The sequence below is a fragment of the Rattus norvegicus genome, chromosome 10 (assembly GCF_021556685.1).
Source record: "Rattus norvegicus strain SHRSP/BbbUtx chromosome 10, alternate assembly SHRSP_T2T, whole genome shotgun sequence".
In the NCBI taxonomy this organism is placed as follows: Eukaryota; Metazoa; Chordata; class Mammalia; order Rodentia; family Muridae; genus Rattus; species Rattus norvegicus.
In genome coordinates, this window is record NC_141543.1 from 59488070 (window position 1) to 59510921 (window position 22852).

The following is a 22852-nucleotide window of genomic DNA, read 5'->3' on the forward strand; positions in this document are numbered from 1 at the left end:
TACAGGAAAAACCAGCCTGGGTTACTCAGGAGCAATCACGGTGGTTATGACTCAAGATGGCTGTGGTCATGTCAAACAAATCCACACAAAAAAGCACATAGACAAGCCGTACCTGAGCCGAGGAATCCATAGCAATAGGTCTAGGGTCTTGAAGGTCGAGGCAAAGCTTTGCGTGAAAGCAAAACAGGGCCACCCTGGCATGCTTTAAAAGCTGTTCTCGGACTGGAGAGATGGCTCAGCGGTTAAGAGCACCCGACTACTCTTCCAGAGGTCCTGAGTTCAATTCCCAGCAACCACATGGTGGCTCACAACCATCTGTAAAGAGATCCAATGCCCTCTTCTGGTGTATCTGAAGACAGCTACAGTGTACTTATATATAATAAATGAATGAATTTAAAAAAAAAAAAAAGATTCTAAAAGCTGTTCTCACAACCCCCAGAAGCTCTGAAGTGGGAAAGGGGTGTATGCCTACCTAGTCAGGTGGTGGTGATGCCACACATTTAATCTCAGCACATGGGAGGCAGAGGCAGGTGGACCTGAGTTTGAGGCTAGCCTGGTCTACAGAGTAAGTTCCAGGACAAGTAGGATTACATGGAGAAACCTTATCTCATAAAACAAGAGAGAAAGGAGGTGGAGAGAGGGGGAAGGTGCTGAAAACCGCCAAGCTGCCCGGAGGCCTCCTTCGCACACGCAGCTACGCATCATCTCCACCTTCAGGTGAAACCTGCTTAGCCTGCTAAACCCAACTCCCCCTCAACTCATGTTTATCACCTGCTGACCAAGCGGCCCAGCCCCTGGCTCTCTGCCCTCATCTCCCTGACCCCCTTCTTCTCAGATGACGGCCCCCATCCTGACAGCTGAGAAAGGCTCTCCTGGATGAGGGCCTGCTCCTTGCTTCCTGCAGTGTCTTTCCTCTCCACCAGAACTGCTCCTCTGGCTCCGTTTGCCAAGCCTCGCTGAGCTTCCCTGTGCGCCAGGCACTGTGCAGGGTTTTACGAATTCTGACTTAACGTCAAGGAACTCTGCAATGCTGAGGGCGTTCCTGTTTACAGATCTGAAAACCGGCACCCAATGTGTTCCCAAAAATCGCCCAAGGACACACGGTTGATGGATTCAAAGTTTGCATGCATCTACGAAATTGTGTTGGGGCTGGAGAGAGAGCTCAGCAGTTAGGAGCACTTGCTGTTCTTCCACAGGACTGAGGCTCAGTTTCCAGACCCCACATAGTGACTTATAACCTCCTGCATCTTCAGCTCAGCCCTCTGTGGCCTCTGAAGGCATACATAACACACACACACACACACACACACACACACATCACCACCACCACCACCAAAAACAACAGCAAAAATAACAATAACAATAACAATAATAATAGTAGTAAAGTAGCAATAAAAGGAAGCCAGGTGTTGGTGGTGCACAGCTTTAATCTCAACACCTTAACAGATCTCTGTGAGTTTGAGGCCAGCCTGATTTACAGAACTAGTTCCAGGATAGCCAAGGCTAAACAAAGAAACCCTGTCTCAAAAACAAACAAACAAACAAACACACAAACACACAAACAAACACACAAACAAACGGAGTTAGGTTTGCTCTTGGATGCTGTAAAGTCTTCAAAGGAAGAGCCTGGGTGTGAGTCTCTCTCACCTCCTGCGGTGCAGACAGGACCTGGCACAATGGGCGTGCACTTAACTCAATTCTGAGCGTGAGCCATCGCAAAAAAGGGAGTTTGTTTAAAAGGTAGAATCGGGCCCCACCCGACAGCTATAGAATCAGAACGCACATTTTCACAGGAAAACCAGGGAATGGGCGTGCTCTTCATAGTTGGAGGCCACCACAGGTGCACACTGAATTGACGATGGTCCTGTAGGGGCGTCCAAAAGCAAAGCAAGCATAGGAAAACAAGCCCCAAACTTCACAGGGCTCTTGATTTTGAGAATTTCACCTGGATGTAAAGAGTCAAAAGCTAGAACTAGGAAGCTCTCCTCACCCGGTTCAATTTCAACATTCTGGGTATGTCAACAAGACCTTGGACTAGGATGGAAATATGAACAGTAAAGAGCTGTCTTTAGAGCGCCATCTGCTGGTTCTAGTGACGCATTTCTGCTAGGGTAACCCAGCAGCTCTGCCTCAGAGCCTTCTACAGAGAGCATCCTTAGGCTTTCTCGAGGTGGTTTATTTATGCTCCTTCAACATTCACCATGCCCTTTTCCAGTGACTGGTTCAGACAATTCCTTTCTCTCTAAATAACAACAGTGGATCTCTCCACATTTGCTTAGCCCCTCGTCATCTTCAATTCGGTCCAGTTCATCAGGCCTTTGTACTAGCGCGACAAGCTTTCAGATTTAGCTAAGAAAGCCTTCCGACTAGTAAAGTAGTAACACCTCGACCTCGGTGTTCCGACTAAGAATAAAGACATAAAGATGTCAAATTGGTCCCAACAATCAAATTCTTTAGCAGTCACATGGACACATTCCTAGTTGCCTTATGTTTGTATCCGTCTGAATCAGGTAGAGCCTGGCAAGGGGGCGCATGCCTTTAATCCCAGCACTTGACAGGTGGAGACCAGAGGATCTCGACAGTTCCAGACCAGTCTGGTCTATATTGAGAGTTTCAGGTCAGCCAGGGTCACATAGCGAGGTCCTGTCTCAAAAAGTAAAATTAGTAAGAAAATCGTCCCCAAAGAAAACTGGATGCAAGACACAAACTCATAGCAGAAAGAATACAAGTAGAAAAAAGGCATCTCAATTTTTCAAAATTTATTTATTTTTAGGTTTTTGAGACATGGTCTCTGTATAGCCCTGGCTGTCCTAGAACTGTCTATAGATCAGGCTGGCCTTGAACTCAAGAGATCCAGCTGCCTCTGCCTTCCAACTTTTAATTTAGTTTTGGGTCCGGAGAGACGGTCCAGTGTTTTAAAGCACTTGTTGCTCTTGCAAGGAGCCGGATTCGATTCTCCGCACCCACCGTGTGGCTCACAACCACTGTAACTTCCCTTCTAACAGATCCAACACCTTCTGTCTTCTTACCTCCCAGGGCACCAGGCACACAGGTGGGGCACATCCGTGCATGCGGGCAGAACATTCAGACACATAAAATAAATCTTTTGACAGGTTTTCAGCCAAGCATGGTGGCACACTCCTTTAATCCCGGAGTTCAGGCAAACGGAGACAGGCAGATCTCTGTGAGTTCAAGGTTAGCCTAGGCTACATATTGAGTTCCAGGACCACCAGGGCCACATAGAGAGATCACTCCTGTCTCCAAAAAGAGACTTGATGTGCCGGGGTAGGGTGATACCCAAGGGGAGCCATCACATTACATCGAGGGGGAGGGGAGATGGAGGAGGGACTATGTGAGGGGGGAGCAGGAAGGGGAAGCATCGATCAGGATGTTAAGTGACTAAATAAATGAAAAGAATAGTAAAAATGGTAACGAACAATGTCTTCAATAACAGCCCACCTAATACTACTGCTAGAGAGCTTGAAAGTATCTAAAGCACTAAACTGTAAGCCTCCCTAGGCCTAGGGAGTATATGACGTAATCAAGAAGAAAGAGGCCAACCCCGACTGACGGGTAAGATGGGCTCATGTGAGCTCTGTATTTACTTCTGAGTTATTTGTTCCTGTGCTTCTGCGCTTTCCTGGGACTCCCGTCAGGACTGGGAAACAGGTGGCTAAGAGTGCTTGCCTGGTTTAACCGCCCTGAGCTGGATGGTGGTGTCTCAGGCCTGTCACCCCAGCGCACAGGAGGTAGAGGCAAGAGGACCAGGAGTTCGAGGTCTTCCTTGAGTAAGCAGTGAGTCTGAGGCCAGTGTAGATGCTTGAGACTGTGTCTCTAAAAAAAAAAAGTTCTAAACTGACACATTTCTTTCTTAACCTCTTCGGACCCACCAGAAGAGGGCATGGGATCGCATTGCAGATGGTGGTAGTTTTTTGTTTTGTTTATTATAATGAGGACACCAGACCTCATTACAGATGGCTGTGAGCCACCATGTGGTTGCTGGGAATTGAACTCAGGACCTCTGGGAGAGCAGTCAGTGCTCTTAACCACTGAGCCATATGTCCAGCTCTGATGGGTTCATTGTTGTTGTTGTTGTCTCTCCCTTCTCAAATGCATCAGCAGCCGTTTGACAATATAAATACCCTGTTCTCAGGGTTGGGGATTTAGCTCAACGGTAGAGCGGTAGAGTGCTTGCCTAGTGAGCGCAAGGCCTTGGGTTCTGTCCCCAGCTCAGAAAAAAAGAAAAAAAAAAAAAATACCCTGTTCTCTTTGGGAACTTCTCCCATCCCACTCCTGTCCCAGGCTTTTAATATGCAGCCAGGCTGGCACTTCTACCCAGGTCCTCTTTTTTAGCGAGTGCTGCGAGTGCTGGGATCACAGGAGCATGCCGCCACACCAGCTACCCGTCCCTGCCTTCTCAGCCAGGGCTGGGTTCCAGCGCGGAACCGACAAACCTGAGCTTGAAAGCTACCCTTCTTCACTCGACCACAGCTTTCGGTGCTGTTCCTTCTCACTGCTCCTCCCCCACGTGTACTGAATATGAATTAGCAACTTCTCTGAACTAAAAGGCTACTTAGGACGTGGAGCTCTTGTCGCTTGTGCCCTTTATCTAATCTTTGTCCCTTAAATTCTGGTTGGTTTGGATGGCCTACGTGCAGAGGTCAGAGGATACCTTGCAGTCAGCTGTCTACTCCAGAGCTAGAACTCGGGCTCAGCTTGGCGGCAAGCACCTTTACTCACTGAGCCATCCTGCCAGCCAATGGACTCGCGTTTTCAAGCCCTGGTGTATTGCTAAGGATTTAGGCCGTTTTCTGCTTTGCCTCAATGCCTCCTAAGCAAATGGGCAAATTCCTTGAAGATAAAAGCCATAGAAGTGCTCTCCCTTGGGCTGGAGAGATGGCTCAGCGGTTAAGAGCACTGACTGCTCTTCTTAGAGGTCCTGAGTTCAATTCCCAGCAACCACATGGTGGCTCACAACCATCTGTAATGGGACCTGATGCCCTCTTCTGGTGTGTCTGACAGTTACAGTGTACTCACATAAAGTAAATAAATATTTAAAAAAAAAAAAAAAGGAAGTGATCTCCCTCACGTCAGAGTGTCTTTCCACAGCTGTTTACTACAGTACTGTCCACGCTGACTGCTCTCTGATGCACTAAAGTAGCTGTGCATTTTTGCATGTGTGCTCACGTGTTGCTGAAGGTCTTACATTGTTCTCAAAAGGCAGCCACATCTGATAAACAGTCTATCCTATCATGACAGAAGCAAAGGTCATAGAACCCACACTTCCTTTTTCTTTGTTTGGTTGGTTAGGGTTTTTTTTTCCTTTGTTTGTTTGGTTTGGATTTGGGGATTTTTGTTTGTTTGGCTGGTGGGTTGGTTGGTTGGGTTTTTTCAAGACAGGGTTTCTTTTTTTTTTTTTTTTTTTTTTTTTTTTTTTTTGGTTCTTTTTTTTTCAGAGCTGGGGACCGAACCCAGGGCCTTGTGCTTCCTAGGCAAGCACTCTACCACTGAGCTAAATCCCCAACCCCAAGACAGGGTTTCTTTGTGTCCTGGAACTCACTCTGTAGACCAGGCTGGTCTCAAACTCAGAGATCTGCCTACTTCTGCTTCCTGAATGCTAGGATTAAAGGCATAGGCCACAACTGCCTGGCAAATGCACACTTCTTAATTCCGGGCTGGAGAGATATCTGGCTCAGCGGTTAAGAGCACTGACTGCTCTTCCAGAGGTCCTGAGTTCAATTCCCAGCAACCACATGGTGTCTCACAACCATCTGTAATGAGATCTGATGCCCTCCTCTGGTGTGTCTGAAGACAGTGACAGTGTACTCATACAAATAAAATAAACCTTAAAAAAAAAAAAAAAAGGGTTGGGGATTTAGCTCAGTGGTAGAGCGCTTGCCTAGGAAGCGCAAGGCCCTGGGTTCGGTCCCCAGCTCCGAAAAAAAAAAAAAAGAACCAAAAAAAAAAAAAAAAAACAAAAACAAAAAAACAAAAAAAAAAAAAAAACGGTAATTCCGACTCCGGTAATTCCAACTCTTCTATGAGAGACTGACCATAGAGAATAATGAAGCCAGGAAAGGGAGCCAGCATTTAGAATTCCATACAAGCAGCCTGCGGTGCTGTGCGCAAGAACTTTTCTGCTGACAACACACACGAGACCAACAATCACAACCAAGGTTCCGGAAGACCCTGTGCACGCTTCGTGTACGCGCACAGCACAGGGATGCCAAGATGTTTAATACAGTTACTGCAGAGAAATGTTGCAATAGGGACTAATAAGAAACAAAACCTGAACACCAATTAACATCAGATCAATTAATTACTACCGTCCATTAAAAATCATGGCTGAGGGGTTGGGGATTTAGCTCAGTGGTAGAGCGCTTGCCTAGGAAGCGCAAGGCCCTGGGTTCGGTCCCCAGCTCTGAAAAAAAGAACCAAAAAAAAAAAAAATAATAATAATGGCTGAGGGGCTGGAGAGATGGCTCAGCGGTTAGTCGGTTAGTCGCTTGCTGCTCCCTCATGAGGACAGTGAGTTCAGCATCTCCCTCAGATGGCTCCCATGTGCTTGTAACGCCAGCTTCGAAGAATCCAGTACCCTCTTCTGGCACACACACACGCACACGACACATAGAAATATGTCCATATAAGTAAGAGAAACAAATCATAAAACAATAAACAAAATAAAAATTGCGGTTAAGAGGGTAGTCCAGGGATAAGAGCCTTACCTGACTTTCAGCAGATTCTGAATCCTATTCCAGCTCTGTTCTTAAAAGGTTTGTGTTTTGTTTTCACAGATCCTCACAGAGACCAGGCTGGTCTTGAACTCACAGTAATCCCCTGCCTCTGCCTCCAGAGTACTTGGGATTAAAGGCATGCACTATCACTCCCGGCTACCATAAAACTTTTTAAATAAAGGAAGGGCTAGGGAGATGGTTCGGCAAGCAAAGGCACTTGCTGACAAGACCGAGGACCTGAGTTCGATCCCCACGATGCACATGGGAGAAGAAAACCGACTTCGCTTTCTTCATTTGTACTGTGACATGTGCGTGACCACAGAAACACACACACACACACACACACACACACACAATGTAAAAAGAGTTTTTTAAGGGGCTGGAGGGATGGCTCAGTGGTTAAGAGCACCAACTGCTCTTCCAGAGGTCGTGAGTTCAATTCCCAGCAACCACATGGTGGCTCACAACCATCTGTAGTGAGATCTCATGCCCTCTTCTGGTATATCAGAAGACAGTGACAAAGTACTCACATAAAATAAATAAATACATAAATAAATAAATACATAAATAAATACATAAATAAATAAATACATAAATAAATCGTTTTTAAAAAAGTTTTTTAAGAGAAAAGAATGGGGCTAGAGAGATGGCTCAGTGGTTAGGAGCACTAGCTGCTCTTTCAGAGCATCCAGATTTAAATCCCAGGGATCTGATGCCCTCTTCTGGTCTCCATGGGCACCAGGCACACACATGGTACACAGACATACATGCAGGCAAACACCCATACCCGTAAAATATTTTATTAGAAAAGAAAATTGGAAGAAGGGCTTGACTAACACAATGACACTAAGCACCCAGGAGGCTCTCGGCTCCCCAGGACCACAAAAATAAATAAACAATAAAACCTAAAATGAGGGTACCTAGGAATGTTTATTGGGATCACACGGCAACAGTTGAAAAAAATTAAGTCTTAAAAGAATTTATACAATATGACTCCACTTATCTTAGAAGTAATTATATATCATCTGTGGGCCTGTAATTCATAGTCACTGTAGCATAACAATATGTGGGGTAGTATTTTCTCTTGGAAAAACAAACAGCAAAATAGTAAGACTAGTTATCTGTACACGGGGCACGCATCCTGTGTTCTCACTTTGTGCCTGTGTCTTTATGAATTTCCCACATTTATTTTCAATGTTGCACTATTTTTATCATTTAAGAAAAGTTGTTTTTTAAACTCTTGACACTGTCCTTGACTCAGCCGACCTGCTTCAGAATCTGAGGCCTATTGGCTGCCAGAGAGCGTTCATGTTCTGCAAGAGCGATAACTATCTAAATCCTGCCCCAAAGGCGGCTTACCTCCCTCCCTGTTTCTCCTGCACCGGGGGCCACCCCAGCGTTCCTGAGAACAAAGCTCACTGCGCTTGCTCCTGCACCTGTCACTCACCGGTCCCTGCACCTGCACTTGGGCATTTTGCTGACAGAGAATCCGAGGGCAGGGAGCACAGGAAGGCGGCCCCACGCAGGTGGGCTGACAGAAGGCCTGAGCCACTCTCCTGCACCTCTGTGCCTCACCCCTTCCATCAGCCTCTTCCCTGGACAAAAGCCTCCCTTGTTAGTTTCTCTTGGCGTCCGAGCTGGTTCTTGTCTTCTAAGGACTCTCAGGTCAAGTACGTAAACCTGACCTTGGGCTCCGCCACAAGGAGCCCAGAAGTGTTGTTGGTTTTGGTTTGGTTGGGTTGGGTTGGGTTTGGTTGTTGTTGTTTTGTTTTACCTTGTTTTGTTTTATTTTTGTCTGTCTGTGTTTGCTCTTCAAGACAGGGTCTTACCTTGTAGCACAGGCTGACCTTGAACTCCTGGTCACTCTTGTCTCTGCTCCCAAATCCTGGGATTACAAACGTGAGTCACCAGGACCCTGCCTAATTTCCTCTTAATCTCAGAGGTCTCGTGTAGTGAGCATTGAGTCACATGTCCAGGTCAACTCATGCCCAGATCTGTAGGCGCAATAGTTTTAAGTGCTAGGCACATGAGGTTGTTTTTTTTTTTTTTTTGTTTTTTTTTTTTGGTTCTTTTTTTCGGAGCTGGGGATTGAACCCAAGGCCTTGCGCTTCCTAGGCAAGCGCTCTACCACTGAGCTAAATCCCCAACCCCCATGAGGTTGTTTTTTAACCTAGAAGTATGTGTTAATTTTACCATTTATTGAAAACATAATTAGAATTGCAAACCTGAACTCACAGGCTTGGATTGTTACGGCATCTGTAAAGTCTGCCTCCTTCAACCCAAGGCGTTTGAAAGGGATGGATGCTTGCTTGCAGAAGCCACTTTGAGGAGAACAAAATTGTTTTGGTTACAGCATTTTGCTGTCAGGTTGGGCTAAGTGGGCTCAGGATCCAGGAGAGGTAAATTGAGGATGAAAAACCATCCCTTGTTCTGCCAACTGGGCTCAGGTGACTGTGACCACAGAGGGCTGGACTTACAGACGTGTGCCTGGTTTCGAGCACTGTAGAGGACTGAACCCAGGGCCTCTCACACAGTATGCTTGCACTCCTAACCAGCTAAGTTACGTCTCAGGCACCACCAACCTTGTGACTGTATCCTTTTGACTGTAGGACTTGCTAGGTAGTTCTGTGTTTAAGTGTTTGAGGAATGGCTACGTGGCTTTCCACAGACACCACATAATTTTACATTGCCTCCAGGAGGACACAAGGGATCCAATTTACCCACAACTCACTAACACTTGTTATTCTCTGAGGTTTATATGCAAACCTATGAATATGTGTGAAGGGATGGCAAGGTAATAGCTACCTGGGGGACTAGGAAGGGGCCCTAGCTGCCATCTTAATATTACCTCACTTTCGAATCCTCTAAATGTGTTCTGTTGTGAATATCTATTTTGAAAATCTTAGTATATGGAAGTTGAAATTCTCAGACGTACCAGACCTGGACTTGACCATTAGTACACACTATTTTTTTTTTTTTGCATATCACGAATCTGTCCATCAACCCTTCTATTCTTTAAGAATAAACATAGATTATTGCTTCTTGGGCTTTTCCTAGCATCTGCTAAGTCCTTCACCAGGACCTGAAGCTTTGTTAATCTGTTTTCTAGGGGATTTGGGCATTTGGGAACGTCTGTCCCTTGTCCAAATGTTCATCTCATGCAGACATTGTACCTGCAGTTAGCAAGGGGCTGGCCAGTTTGTCTTCCTCAGCCTGGAAGTCTCTTACCTTCACAAAATATCTCTCAAAGAAAGGTGTCCTTTGCTTGCGTCAGGGTCTCATGTAGCTCAGTCTGGCGCCAAACTTGTGATCCACCTGCGTCCTCCTGAGTCCTAGGGCTACAGGCAGCTTCACACCCTTCTTCTAAGGTAGGCCTTAACTCCAAGGAGCCAATGACGGTTCCAGACCCACCCACTGTCCGGCAACCTCTTCTCCAGAACAGACCAGTGCCTCAGAGACCCTGGAATAGCATACTCCGTGTGACTCCAGAGAGGAAGACAACTTTCTAGCATGTCCAGAGCAGAAACCTATTCTATCCCTCGGGCACTAGAAATTCTTCTCCCACACGTCAAGCTGCTGAGGAGGGGGAGCCTAAGAATAATGCTAGTATTTGAACTGATCAAGACCAGCCCCAGACACTGGATCTGGGAGGTGTTCGTGTCCTCCTCGATTCCCTCTTTGTCACATGATGATGATGACATTGACACCAACGGGGACCCTTACACAAACCAGTGTTGTTTCAGACAGATGACATGCATCGTTCACTTGATTGCCTCAATAGTCCTATGGAGTATGTGGCATTATCCCCATTTTTTTATGAGTGAAGCCACCAAGGCACTGACAGATTAAGTATGTTTCCCAAAGGGACATGGCATTTTTCCCTTTAGTCACTACTAGTAAGGATACCTGGAGTACACCATGATAGAGTCTGATAATAACTATTTATCTCCTAAGGGTCATCTTCAAAGTCAAGCTTTATAGAAGGCCAAGTGGGAAGATATAAAAGAAATCTAGGAACTTCTAATCATTCTAAAAATCACATAAATCAGAATCCAGGAATCATCTCTTCTGATTCAGTCCCCTGCCTGAGAAACACAGTGGGGACTGGTACTTTAGGAACCCCCAGAAATCCCTAGGCAGAGTTAAAAGCCATACCAATGAAGGCTCTGAGAACTTGGCAATTTTATCTTACTAGTTTTTTTTTTTTTTTTTTTTTTGGTGGCACCAGCCTTTGAACCGAGAACCTCATGCATGCTAAATAAACCCTTAACCACTGAAATCTATCCCTAGATGTTTTGACCTTTTATCTTGAAACAAGTTCTGACTCAGTTGCTTAGGCTGGCCTGGAACTTACGACCCGTCTACTTCATTCAGCTTCTCAAATAAGTGCCTAAATTTGGGTTTGGGATTATGTATGGATGTTTGTGTGTATATGAATGTATGTACTTATTTTCTAATATAGGCATGTCCCAGGCAGAAAGACTATGACAAAAATCATTTGGTGTCTATCTGAAAGCCAGATTTATCTAGTTATATTGTGATTTTATTTACTAAATCTGGGGTTCCCTGGAGCTCCCAGAAAAAGAGCATGAGAGGCTTCCATGACAGCTCACCTGCCTAGATATGTACTCCTGGCTGAAGGAGCTGCGTGCCCTGGAATGTCACCCTCTAAGAGCAAAATGTCCCTGAAGACAGGTCCATGGTTGACGGGACAGAATGGTCACGCTATGGGCCGCACACAAGTTAGTATGTTTTGTATCTAGTAACCTTTTCTCTTTTTCTCCCAGGAAAAAAATAAATGGCTTTGAGGGAACCTTCTGAGAACTGAGAGGGAATGTATCCCAAAATATTTTCCAGTTCCCTCACCTTGGATTCTCCCTTATTCTTGGGTGTTTATGATCACAAAAGAAACACACATTCACGTGCTGGCAAGCTGGGTTTGTGAGGAAAGGTATTTGCCACACAAGCACACACCTGAATTCCATCCCCAGGCCCCACAAAGTTGTCCTCTGACTGCCACGTGCAAACCATGGCACACGTGCCCCCTCAGCACCCCCCAACCACAACACGCACATACACCAAATTATAATAATTTTAAAAGAGAGAGTCAGTGAGCTAGCTCAGCAGATAAAAGCGTATCAGGTCACCCACTGGGCCTGATGACCTAAAGTGTGTCTTCTGGCCCCCCCCCCATACAAGGAAAGACCCCACATGCTGTCCTGTCCTCTGGGCTCCCAAGTCACAGCATACAAGAGTGCTCTGTGACACTTACATGGCCCTCCTGAATCAAAAAGAAAGAAACAAAGACATATTCAGGGTTTGTTTGGTTTTTTTTTTAATTCCCCTAAAAAATGACTCCTAATAGTGATTTGATGTGTCTCCCTTCAGGTCTCTCCTCGTCAACCTTGTCATGTATTAACGTCATCCCTACAGACAGTTCTCACACCTGAATCTCTGTCCCACAGTCAGTGACTTCTGGGTATGTGTATATCAATATTTTTGATTTTTTTCCTGTCTCAAATTTTTTTTAGATTTAATCATTTTGTTTTACATATGTGTGCTTGCCTTGGGTCAAATCTCCTGGAATTAGAGCTATGGGTAGCTGTAAGCCCCCATGTGGGTGCTGAGAATCAGCCAGGTCCTCTGCAAGAGCAACAAGTGCTCTTAGCCTCTGGTCCCCGCCTCAACTTTTTTTTGAGACAGAGCCTCATGTAGCTGAGCATGGTCTTGAACTTGTCCTGCCACCCCCAGACAGGGTTTCTCTGTATAGCCCTGGCTATCCTGGGACTAACTCTGTAGACCAGGCTGGCCTCAAACTCACAGAGGCCAGCCTGCCTCTCTCTGGCCTCTCTCTGGCCTCTCTCTGTAGTGCTGGGATTAGAGGTGTGCACCACCACTCCCTGGCCGATCCTGAGCTTCTGATCTCTACCTTCTGAGTGCAGGGATTACAGGCAGATGTTGCCACACCTGGTTTATGCAGAGCTGGGACTCGAACCCAGGGCTTTATGCATGCTAAGCAAGCGCTTAACCTAATGATTTACATCCCGGACCCTCAATATTATTTTAATAACTTTTAAGTTATTGTACACATATAAGGGATAGAGTGTGGAGCCTGGCATTTCATCACATGTATACAGCCTTTAATTATTGGATCAGAGTGACTGGCATATCCATAAACTCAGATAAAAATGACAAAACCTTTCTCTGTACTGAGAACATTCAAAATCCTGTACTGTGCAAGCTATTTGAAATACATAATTAATCTTGTTGATCATAGTTGCCCAAATGTACTTTAAAGCAGCCAAAGTCGTTCCCCAAACCAACTTTGCAGGTTTATAGCCGTAGCAGTTGGTCTATTGGCATGCTAAGCCCCTCTGTTTAAGGAAAAACAGTTCGCACATGGGCACATCACACTAAACTCAGTGTGGGACTTGGGCTGTCACAGCCCACTTAGGCTGTGACCTACTGGCCTGTTTACTCTTCATGTGGCCAAAGACAGGGATCCTACATACAGCTTTCCCATGGTTGGATGGGGAACTCCATGACCACGAAGCCTCAGCCAAAGGGACCCTGACTTACTGCTTCTAGAGTGAGACCCTCTGATTCAGGCCAGGGCTCCTCAGCTAGCAAGCATCCTCACTGGGATCACCTGACTCCAGCAGCTGCCCAACCCCTGGGCAGCACCAAGAGCCTCTTGGCCTCAAACGGGTTGGGCAGCATTCACTTCCCTGCGCTGTCCTCCAGGAGACTACGTGCTCAGTCATTAGGAAATGCCTCCACAGCCGGCACAGTGACAGCAGCTGTCAGTCCAGCTGGGTGGCTCCCCATCTGCGGAGGCCTTGGATAGAAAGACAGACACCACTCTCTCAGGTACAGCCAAAGTGTGCATGTTGGGGGAGGGGTGCTGGCTGGGGTGGAGGATGGCTTCTGGCAATGCTGTGAACTGGAGCTGGAAAAATGTGAGAGAAAGGAGAAAGACAGTAAATATGTGTGTTCCTTATGGGTGGGGAAGCAGCTGTGGCTGAAACTGCCTGGCTTGCACTAGGGCTCTGGGAGGGAACCCCAGGTGTCTAGAAGTAGCACTCTGTGTCATGGGATGTGAGGTTCTTGGGTGGCTGACACCTGTTCCTCATCTCTGTCCTGGAGATACGATGCTTCTGTAAAGAATCGTGGGTATAGGAACTCCATGAGATTGGGTTCCTTTAGCTAACCACTGCCTTCTTACTTCATAAGTGGCCAGAGGGACAACCCTGTTTAGGGGCACTCCAGAAACTGGTGTATTCCCTTTTGCTGGGGCTGTATCATTTACTCCTCTCACTAAAGTCTGAAAGGTCCTCCATGGAGGCCCATCTGAACCCCAGTAGAGATGGCAATATATCATATGGGCTGTCAAGCAAGGCTGTCCTGAGTTCAAGTCCTAGGTCTTCCCTATAGTAGCACTGTGGCTTTGATGACGTTCTTTACTTGAAGCCTCAGGTCCCTCGTCTGTAAGATGGAGATAATACCTACCTCCCAAACTTGTTGTCAGGATTTGGTGAGGAAGGGATGCCAAGTGCCAAACACGTAATTAGTGTTCAATAAATGGCCGCTGTTGTAATTATTTATTATTAGCTCAACACTGGTCTCACTTTAGCCAGGAAGACTTCCCAGTCCTCCTCTCCCCGCAGTTTCCTAAAGAAACCAAGGTGGATGTCTTTGGTACAGAATGCCTTACGATGTCACTCATCCAGACTGTGCCCTGTCTACAGCACACTCCTAGTATTGTGTGTGTGTGTGTGTGTGTGTGTGTGTGTGTGTGTGTGTGTGTGCTCCTACACCCCAGTTCCCAAGACAGAGAGTCAGGTGAGGTTCCCCATGGAGAGAAGAGAGGGGTCAAGAGAATACAGAAATGAAGTTGAGAAAGGGGGAAGGAGGTGCACTGCCCAAGCATGAATTGTGTGGCTCTCCTGGAGTGCATGAAACTGAGAGGTCCTGGTGAGTAACCCAGGATGTCTCTGCCACTCCCTGAACTGCCTTTTGACTTTTCCTAGAACTCAGAGAAGAAAAAGAAGCTCCTCCTCCCCGTCGGCCTTAGCCTGACTTCTGACTTGGCTAGCATCTACTCAGCCAGTCTATCAACAGGTCTAATAATGCTCTCGGCATCACCCATGAGATCTTTCTCCTCTCTTTCCATCACTACCAGGTGACCTTGAGTCACACACACACACATGCACACACATGCACACACACCCCTTGCCCATCTCTAATGCCAAGTGTGCTAGTTTATAAAAGGAGACATTTTGACTGACACTGAATCCCTGTCTTCCTCTTTTTCTCATTTGCCCTCATCTCTCTCAAGCCTCATTTCTCAGTTATCCAAACAACTTACACTGCTGACAACCACCAACCCTCCTTTTTAAAAAATCTATTGAAAAAGAACAACCTTATAGCCACGCATGGTGGTCCGTGCCCGTAATCACAGCATGTGATGTGGAGAGGCAGGAAGGCTAAGCGTTTGAGTCTGTTTTAGCTATATAGCCCAGTTCCAGGCCAACTTGGGCCACATGAGACCCTCTGTCCAAGAAATAGAAAAAAAAGTCATAAATGTCCTGTAGGCTTCATGAAGGATTTCACGACTACCTTTTAACCCTAGAGCACAGTCTCAGTATTTGGTAAATAACAGGAACATGGCAAAAAGCTGTTAAAATCTGATGGGTGCAGAGATGGATGGTGGGGGGATTCCCCTTGTATCTCTTGGGAAGTTACACAGTGCAAAGGAACAGTTTGTTGGTTTTTTTTTTTTTTTAAGGTGTCATCTTGATAGCAGCCCATTCATTCGGGTCTATTGGGATGTCTATTAGGAAACAAATCTGAGAATTTGGTAGCTGTCCTGATTCATCCACTGCCCACCACCTACCTGGTCTACTGTCATCCGTCAGCTTGTTCTAATTTGAGGGGGAACTGCCCTTTGTCAAGGGCTGCTATGCTGTAGACAAGGTGCCTGACAGGGATCTCCAGGAGAAAAAGAGAGGACTCAGCCTGTCCTAACAGTGACTCTCTCCTTTGTACTGAGCATTTCCTGCCTGTCATACCCTTCCCTCACTAACCACCCACTGCCCATTCTGGGAGGAAGATGGTGCTGTTGTAAATGCATCTTTTTTGCTTCAGTTTCTTTTCTTGACACAGGGTCTCACTATGTAACCCTGACTGTCTTGGAACACACTGTATCACAGGTGTGGGCCACCATGCCCAGCTCTCAACCTCAGAGAACCAGAGGACTTCACCGAGGTTACCAGGGAGCAGTAGCGGTAATAGTCATAGATAGATAAGGAATTCAACCCAGTCCTACAGTCTGAGTACTTGACCCCCATTTCCCTGCTCAGATCCACATTAACCACCTCCATGACGATTTTGGACTGATTCTATGGTACGACCACCACCACCTCCACCACTAGCACCACCACCACCACAATTACCACTACCTCCACCACCACTACCATCACCACCACCACCACCACCACCTCCACCACCACCACCAGCACCATCACCACCACCCTCCTTTTTTTTTTTTTAATTTTTAAGAGCTAGGACATTTTCAATCCAACAATGGGGATTTTCAACTAAACAAATAGAGGGTAATGGGAGTGGTTCCAGAAGATTCATGATCTTTATAGATCCTCCTGCTAGCCAATCCTGTTCTACTGTGCCACCTGTTAGCTCTCAGGGCAGCCATATCCTTGGTCACTGACGGCACCGTAGAGCAATTACAGGAGTTTTGGTTCTTTCTTAACATTCTGTTCAGGATAGCTCAGGCTACAGAGCTGTGATTCTGGAGACACGTACACACAAAGACTTGGACTCGCCATCATCCAAGCAGCTGCTCCCCTTCCCAGTCACCCACAATCCTTCTGAGCGAACTGCTGGCTCTCCCGTTTCCTCTCAGATCGGTTTGAAACCCACTGCTTGCTTCCAGAGAGATTCCGTGAGCTTTGATTTCGAACAATACCGTGACCTTGACCTCTCGTTTATCTTCCCACCAGACTTGGATCTCAGTGACTTTGCCCATTTCCAGAATTCCAGACGCATCCTCCAAGAATGGAAATCTACTTTTACTGAGGTTAATCAGAACCTTCTGACAGCCTCGAGCCCCCACCTAAGGAGAATCTGAAGAATGAGTGAACATGGCTGGTATGTACTCCTCGCAGCCTAGCAGGCATTTGCACGTGTACGTTGGGAGCTTTATTTTTTTTTAATTACTTTATAGTTAGGACTGCCACTAAGAACACAGTCTTGGAAGTGGGGATAAGAGACACGGGGTCCTGGCCCAGCCACAGATCGGCGAAGCCCTGCTGAGAGGGAAGTCTGAAGAATAGCACACAGTTTACAGTGTAGAGCCAAACTGACTAGAGATGTCTGTGCCCCTGGCCATGGACCTCCTAAGCCCTCGTTTGCCATGGGAGCCAGGTCCAGCACTGAAGCAGGAAGAGGTGAACTGGTGACATCAACAGTGCTTGTCATAGCTGTGGTGAGGGAGGCATCAGGTACTTCAGGTATTCGATCCACTCCACACACTTCCTACCCAAGCCTAGCTGGGATCGCTTACCTGTTTCCTGATGCCAGCCCAAGGAGCGTCTGTCCAACTCCTGTGTGGATCCTAGGCTCGACATCTTAGTTTGATCCAGGTAGGCCTCCGAGGAGACGCAGAAGATAAGGAAAAGAGTAGGGGAAAGAAGAGGTGGATGTGAGTGGGAACCAGGAAAGGGGAGGGGAAGAAGGAAAAACTCCCAGACGTTCACAACCCTTCACTCTTGCATCTCCCAGCTGAGGCCTGTTCCCTCTGAGGGGCCATGTCAGAAGGGGAAAGCAAAGACAGCTCGGGCAGCGAGTGCCCTGTGTGCTACGAGAAGTTCCGGGATCTGGAGGGCGCCAGCCGGACCCTGAGCTGCGGCCATGTGTTCTGCCATGACTGCTTGGTCAAGTACCTGCTCTCTACCCGGGTGGATGGACAGGTGCAGAGGACTATCGTCTGCCCCATCTGCCGCTATGTCACCTTCCTCAGCAAGAAGAGCTCCCGGTGGCCCTCCATGCTGGACAAGAGCTCACAGACCCTGGCCGTGCCTGTGGGCCTGCCCTCCACGCCCTCACCAGACCGCGGAGGCCACACAAACCCCCTGGTTATTTCCCACCAGGTCTGGAGACAATCACCAAGCCAGGGGACACAGCTCCCCTTGGACCTGCTGCCTAGCCTGCCCCGAGAGTCACAGATTTTCATCATCAGTCGCCACGGGATGCCGCTGGGGGAACAGGACAGTGTGCTGCCCCGACGCAGCCTGGCAGAGATATCTGAAGCATCCCCGGCTCCCAGCGCCACCCGCTCTTTCTGCTGCCGGTCTCGGGCCCTCCTGCTCATCACCCTCATTGCTGTGGTGGCTGTGGTAGCTGCCATCCTGCCTTGGGTACTGCTGGTGAGGAAGCAGACCTGAGTGGCGGCTTGTGGAGGACTGGGGAGCCAGGCCCATTATCTAAGCTCTACTCCATGCTGTGCTGGCCATAGCTTGGGAGAGGGCAGAGGGTCCTAGTGTAGACCTGGTACAATCTACAGAGGGAGGTCCTGGACTCGGAGACGACAGGGGTGGGGCCAGATTGGAAGGATAGGGGCTTTGTCTCCACCCTTTTCATCCCTTGTCAGTGAGGGCTTTGGCATGAGGAGAAGCTAGGGACCGAGATACTCTGAGGCTAGCACTGAACGACCAACACCCTATTTGTGGCCCCATACAACAAACACCGTTTTTCTAGGCTGGAACTTAGCAAGCTAGAAGCTCTCCTAAAGGATCATTAACCTTACCTGCCAAGTAACCAACCTGAAGCCAGGTATACCTACTAGGCACAAGAAGTCCTAGTAGGTCCTGCCAGGTGGGAGCCCAGTGGAAGGTCTGTTCCAGGTCAGAATTCCCTCCCACAGCAGCACCCCCAGGGAGAACAGAAGTTGATACAGGGTCCTAGCTCCAGTGTCCCAGCACCTTAGCCTCACATCCGAACCTCAAACAGCCAGCTGCGAAGTGTTCCTACGCCTCCAACCCATCATCCTGAAAGAGAAAGATGATCTCAGAAGCTTTAGCCAGGATGGGGCATGGGGGGACCACGGAGAAAGGGTTTTCTGGGTAGTCAATTCAACAGGAAACACTCGAAAGAGGCCACTGTTAACGGAGTAGCTACGGTCTTAGAGGTTTCTGTAAACTGCCGGGCCCAAGGAGCAGACCCGATTTGGAGTCTTAGGGTTCTCCAGGGTGAAGTAGAAGACAAGGGCTGGAGGGGACGCCCTCCAGGTGAGACTTGAGTCAGCCGAGAGCTATGTGAGCAAATTAACCCCTGGGGGCTCCCACCTTCCTCCCTGCCACGTCCACCTCCTCATGATCCAACCATTCATTAGACGCCACACCAGCTGGGCCAGTTCCCCGGGTGGATTCTCCAGGGCTGAGCTGGGTGAGGAAGGGTGGGGAAGTAAACAGCTAAGCTCATCAGCTGTCTCAACAGAGGCTGATAGCCAGGCCCTGCACCCTGGAGTGACTGGGTACCTCACTGACGCCTATAAGGAAAGCCTCAGAGTGGGTCTCTCTTGAGGAAATCCTCAAGGAAGCTAATCCTTTGTCACTGAAAACAACAGGGACTTCCAGCTACTGTCACAAATAAGAGGGATTTGGCAACCAGGGTGTGCCAGTAGCTGGGCCCATCCACAACTTCTACACAGAAGTTTGCTATCTGTGCAGAGGGAAATAACACTGTACCTCGTAGCTACTTCTCAGATGTCTGCCGTGGTTGACATCTGGGGGACCATCAGAGAAGAGCCTCCCCCAACAAGGGATGTTTGCCACAAAGTGACTGTTGCTGTCAGGTGCCCAGCAGTGGATTTATACTCCTTTTAAGACTGGAGAACACAGGTGCTGTGCAGATGTGGAGGGAACAGGTAGATGGAGGGGGTGGGGGAAGGTGGGAGGGGCAATATTTATTATAGAAACAAAAGGAACTTTGCACACTTTCGTGTCTGTGTCCACCTTGGCCAGGCTGTGCTCTCAGGGCCATGAGAGTCGAGGGAACGGATAAACCTGTGGATTGTGTTGTGTTTGCGGAGGCCCTTCGCAAACACCTGCCATGTTTTCGTGTTGTTCAGCTGAACTTGTACAGGCTGCTTCTTTCGTTTTCAAATAAAGGTGGAAAGTCATTTTTAAAATAAAAGTATATATTTTCTCAGAGTCCAGAGACCTTTGCAATGTTCGTAGACTCCCTAAGTGATTATTCTCTAGACTGAATACACAGGTCCCAAAGGCCCTGAGACCCTGAGACTCATTTGTAAAAGAGATCTAAATTGAAACCACTGGCATCGATGACCTGTTACCTTATTAAGTCCTGTTATCGTATCCAATCCTGAGGCTGGGGTTGGGGGTGAATTGTTAGTGGAAATGCACGTTTGTTTTCTGATTTTGGTTGGTTTTGTTTTTTGTTTGTTTGGTTTTTCTTGAGACAGGCTTTCTCCATGTGGTTGTCCTGGAACTTACTCTAGATGTGGAGGGCCTTGAACTTTCTTTTTTTTTTTTTTTTTTCTTTTTTCTTTTTTTTCAGAGCTGGGGACCGAACGCAGGGCCTTGGGCTTGCTAGGCAAGTGCTCTACCACTGAGCTAAATCCTCAACCCCGGGCCTTGAACTTTCAAAGATCCACCTGCCTCTCCCTCTTGAGTGCTGGGATTAAAAATGTGTGCCACCCCCACCTGGCTAGAAATGTACATTTGTAAAGGCTGCCCAAGGACACTGGACACATTATCTCTCAATGTTTCCATTTTGGCCCCGGAATTTGTGTTCTAGAAATGTGTCTCCTTGGTACAGCTGTCTAGATGGCTGGTGACATACACACAGTATTGTATAATTGTGGTCCTATTTGTAATAACAAAGGATAAGAAAACCCCTAAGTGGTAATCAACAGACAACCACTTATTAACCTTGAGACCCAGGCCTGCAGTCCCAGAGAGGATGAAACAACGTAACAACAAATGGAAAGAGCCAGGCCCAGAACCCTGGATTCTGGACACTGATTTCTGTGGAAAGAGAATAAATGTTTTCCTGTTTGCTTGTTTGTGCATTAGCTGGGGAAATAGACAGCAGCAGCAGCAGCAGCAGCAACAGCAGCAGCAGCAGCAGCAGCAGCAGCAGCAGCAGCAGCAGCAGCAGCAGCAACAACAACAAACCACCCTGATAACAGATTTACTGGGGAAAGGACAGAGAAATTGATGGGGTGGAAGACTTCACTTTGCCTTTTATGTTTTTGGACTTTAAGTCAAGTAAATGTTTATTCAAAAGCTAAATAGAGGGCTAGAAGGATAGCTCGGTGGTAGGGAATGGGCTTAGCAGGACATAGACCCTGGGTTCAATTTCCAGCACCAAAAAGAAAAAAAAATGAAATTGAAGAATGATCAACACTAAGGATAAGTTTTAGGGGACTGGAGAGATGGCTCAGGGGTAAAGACCATTGACCGGTCTTCCAGAGGTCCTGAGTTCAAATCCCAGCAACCACATGGTGGCTCACAACCAACTGTAATGAGATCTGATCCTATCTTCTGGTGTCATCTACAGTATACTTATATAAAATAAATCTTAAAATAAAAAAATATAGTAAGTTTTAGTGTATATTCTTCTTGCCCAGATGGGAATCCACCATGAGACTACTTTGAGGGTGGAGAGATGGAGCTTAAATGTTTATCCTTGTTAGGGGTTCTATTGTTTCAATGAGACACCATGACCAAAAAGCAAGTTGGGGAGGAAAAGGTCTATTCAGCTTCCTCCTTGCTGTTCAACATCAAAGGAAGTCAGGACAGGAACTCAAGCAGGGCTGGAACCTGGAGGCAGGAGCTGATGCAGAGGCCATGGAGGGGTGCTGCTTACTGGCTGTTCCCCATGTCTTGTTCAGCCTGCTTTCATATAGAGCCCAGGACCACCAGCCCAGGGAGGGCACCACCTACAATGGGCTGGACTCTCCTTGCATTAATCACTAATTAAGAAAGGTATTTTTGTAATTAAGGCTCCCTCCTTTCAGATAACCCTTGGTTGTGTATGAAGTTGACATTAGGACCAGCCAACGCACTGTTCACCAGAATACGTGGGTTGGATTCCCGGCACCCACAGGTGGATCACAACATCTGTAACTCCAGTTCCAGAAGATGTGATGCCTGCTTCTGGCCTCAGAGGGCACCAGACATGCAGTGTGGTATACACTGGATACATTCAGGCAAAAGTTCATAAAATAATGAAGCACACATAAAATAATGAAATTTTAAAATGGCGCTAGAGATGACACAGTGGTTAAGAGCAACTGGCTCCTCTACTAGAAAACTCAGATACAAATCCCAGCACCCACAGGTGACCCAAAATCATCTGGAAGTCCAGTCCCAGGGCATCTGATGCCCTCTTCCAATCTCCATGGGTACCAGAAAATGCATGTGTTATATAGACGTGTGTGTGTGTGTGTGTGTGTGTGTGTGTGTGTGTGTGTGTGTGCAGGCTAAATACCTATACATATAAATAATTTTTATAATAATTTTTATAAACAATTACATTACAAATACATTTTAAAAGAACGTTTGAAAACAGCCAAATCACTGTTTCTGTGGTTCAAGGGTGTCAGCCGCTGGCTCTGTAGGGCCGACCTGTTTGCAGACATGGATAAGAGGCACCAAGAAGCACAAAGACGTTTCATCTTGTCAGTGTTCCTAAATTCTTGTGGATTTCCTTGGGTCCCATCATTCAATGTGTGTGCTTTGAGTCCCCTTTCTCTGCCTTCCCTGTATTTCCCTAAAACTGTATCATTTGGGCAACTATCTTGGGAAAGGTGGTTGCTTAAAGCACAGGGAGATAAATTTTGACAGACAGATGGATGGACAGATGGACACCAGCGATATAAACAGAAGGATGAACGGGTGATACCGGGCATTGCGGCCCGTGGGAATCCCAGCAGTAAGCAAAGGCAGGAGGCTCTTGAGTTCAGAGTGGCCTGGGCTGCAGAGGGAGACCTCCCCAAACAACAGCAAAACTGCAGCTTTTCTCTTCCTTCCTTGCTTCCTTCGGAGGCGCGCACACATGCCTCTCCCACTGTC

At 47.2% G+C, this 22852-nt stretch overlaps 1 protein-coding gene across 3 annotated transcripts; it reads left to right on the top strand.

Annotated features, from left to right (window-relative positions):
• The first annotated feature begins 8160 nt into the window (after positions 1-8160).
• Rnf222 (ring finger protein 222) lies at positions 8161-19963 on the top strand. Of its 3 annotated transcripts, NM_001108828.2 has the most exon segments (5): positions 8161-8404; positions 12123-12213; positions 13479-13604; positions 16754-16901; positions 17535-19963. In NM_001108828.2, a coding segment is annotated over 1 exon segment (636 nt). In that variant the 5' UTR covers positions 8161-8404; positions 12123-12213; positions 13479-13604; positions 16754-16901; positions 17535-17560; the 3' UTR covers positions 18197-19963.
• Positions 19964-22852: the final 2889 nt, after the last annotated feature.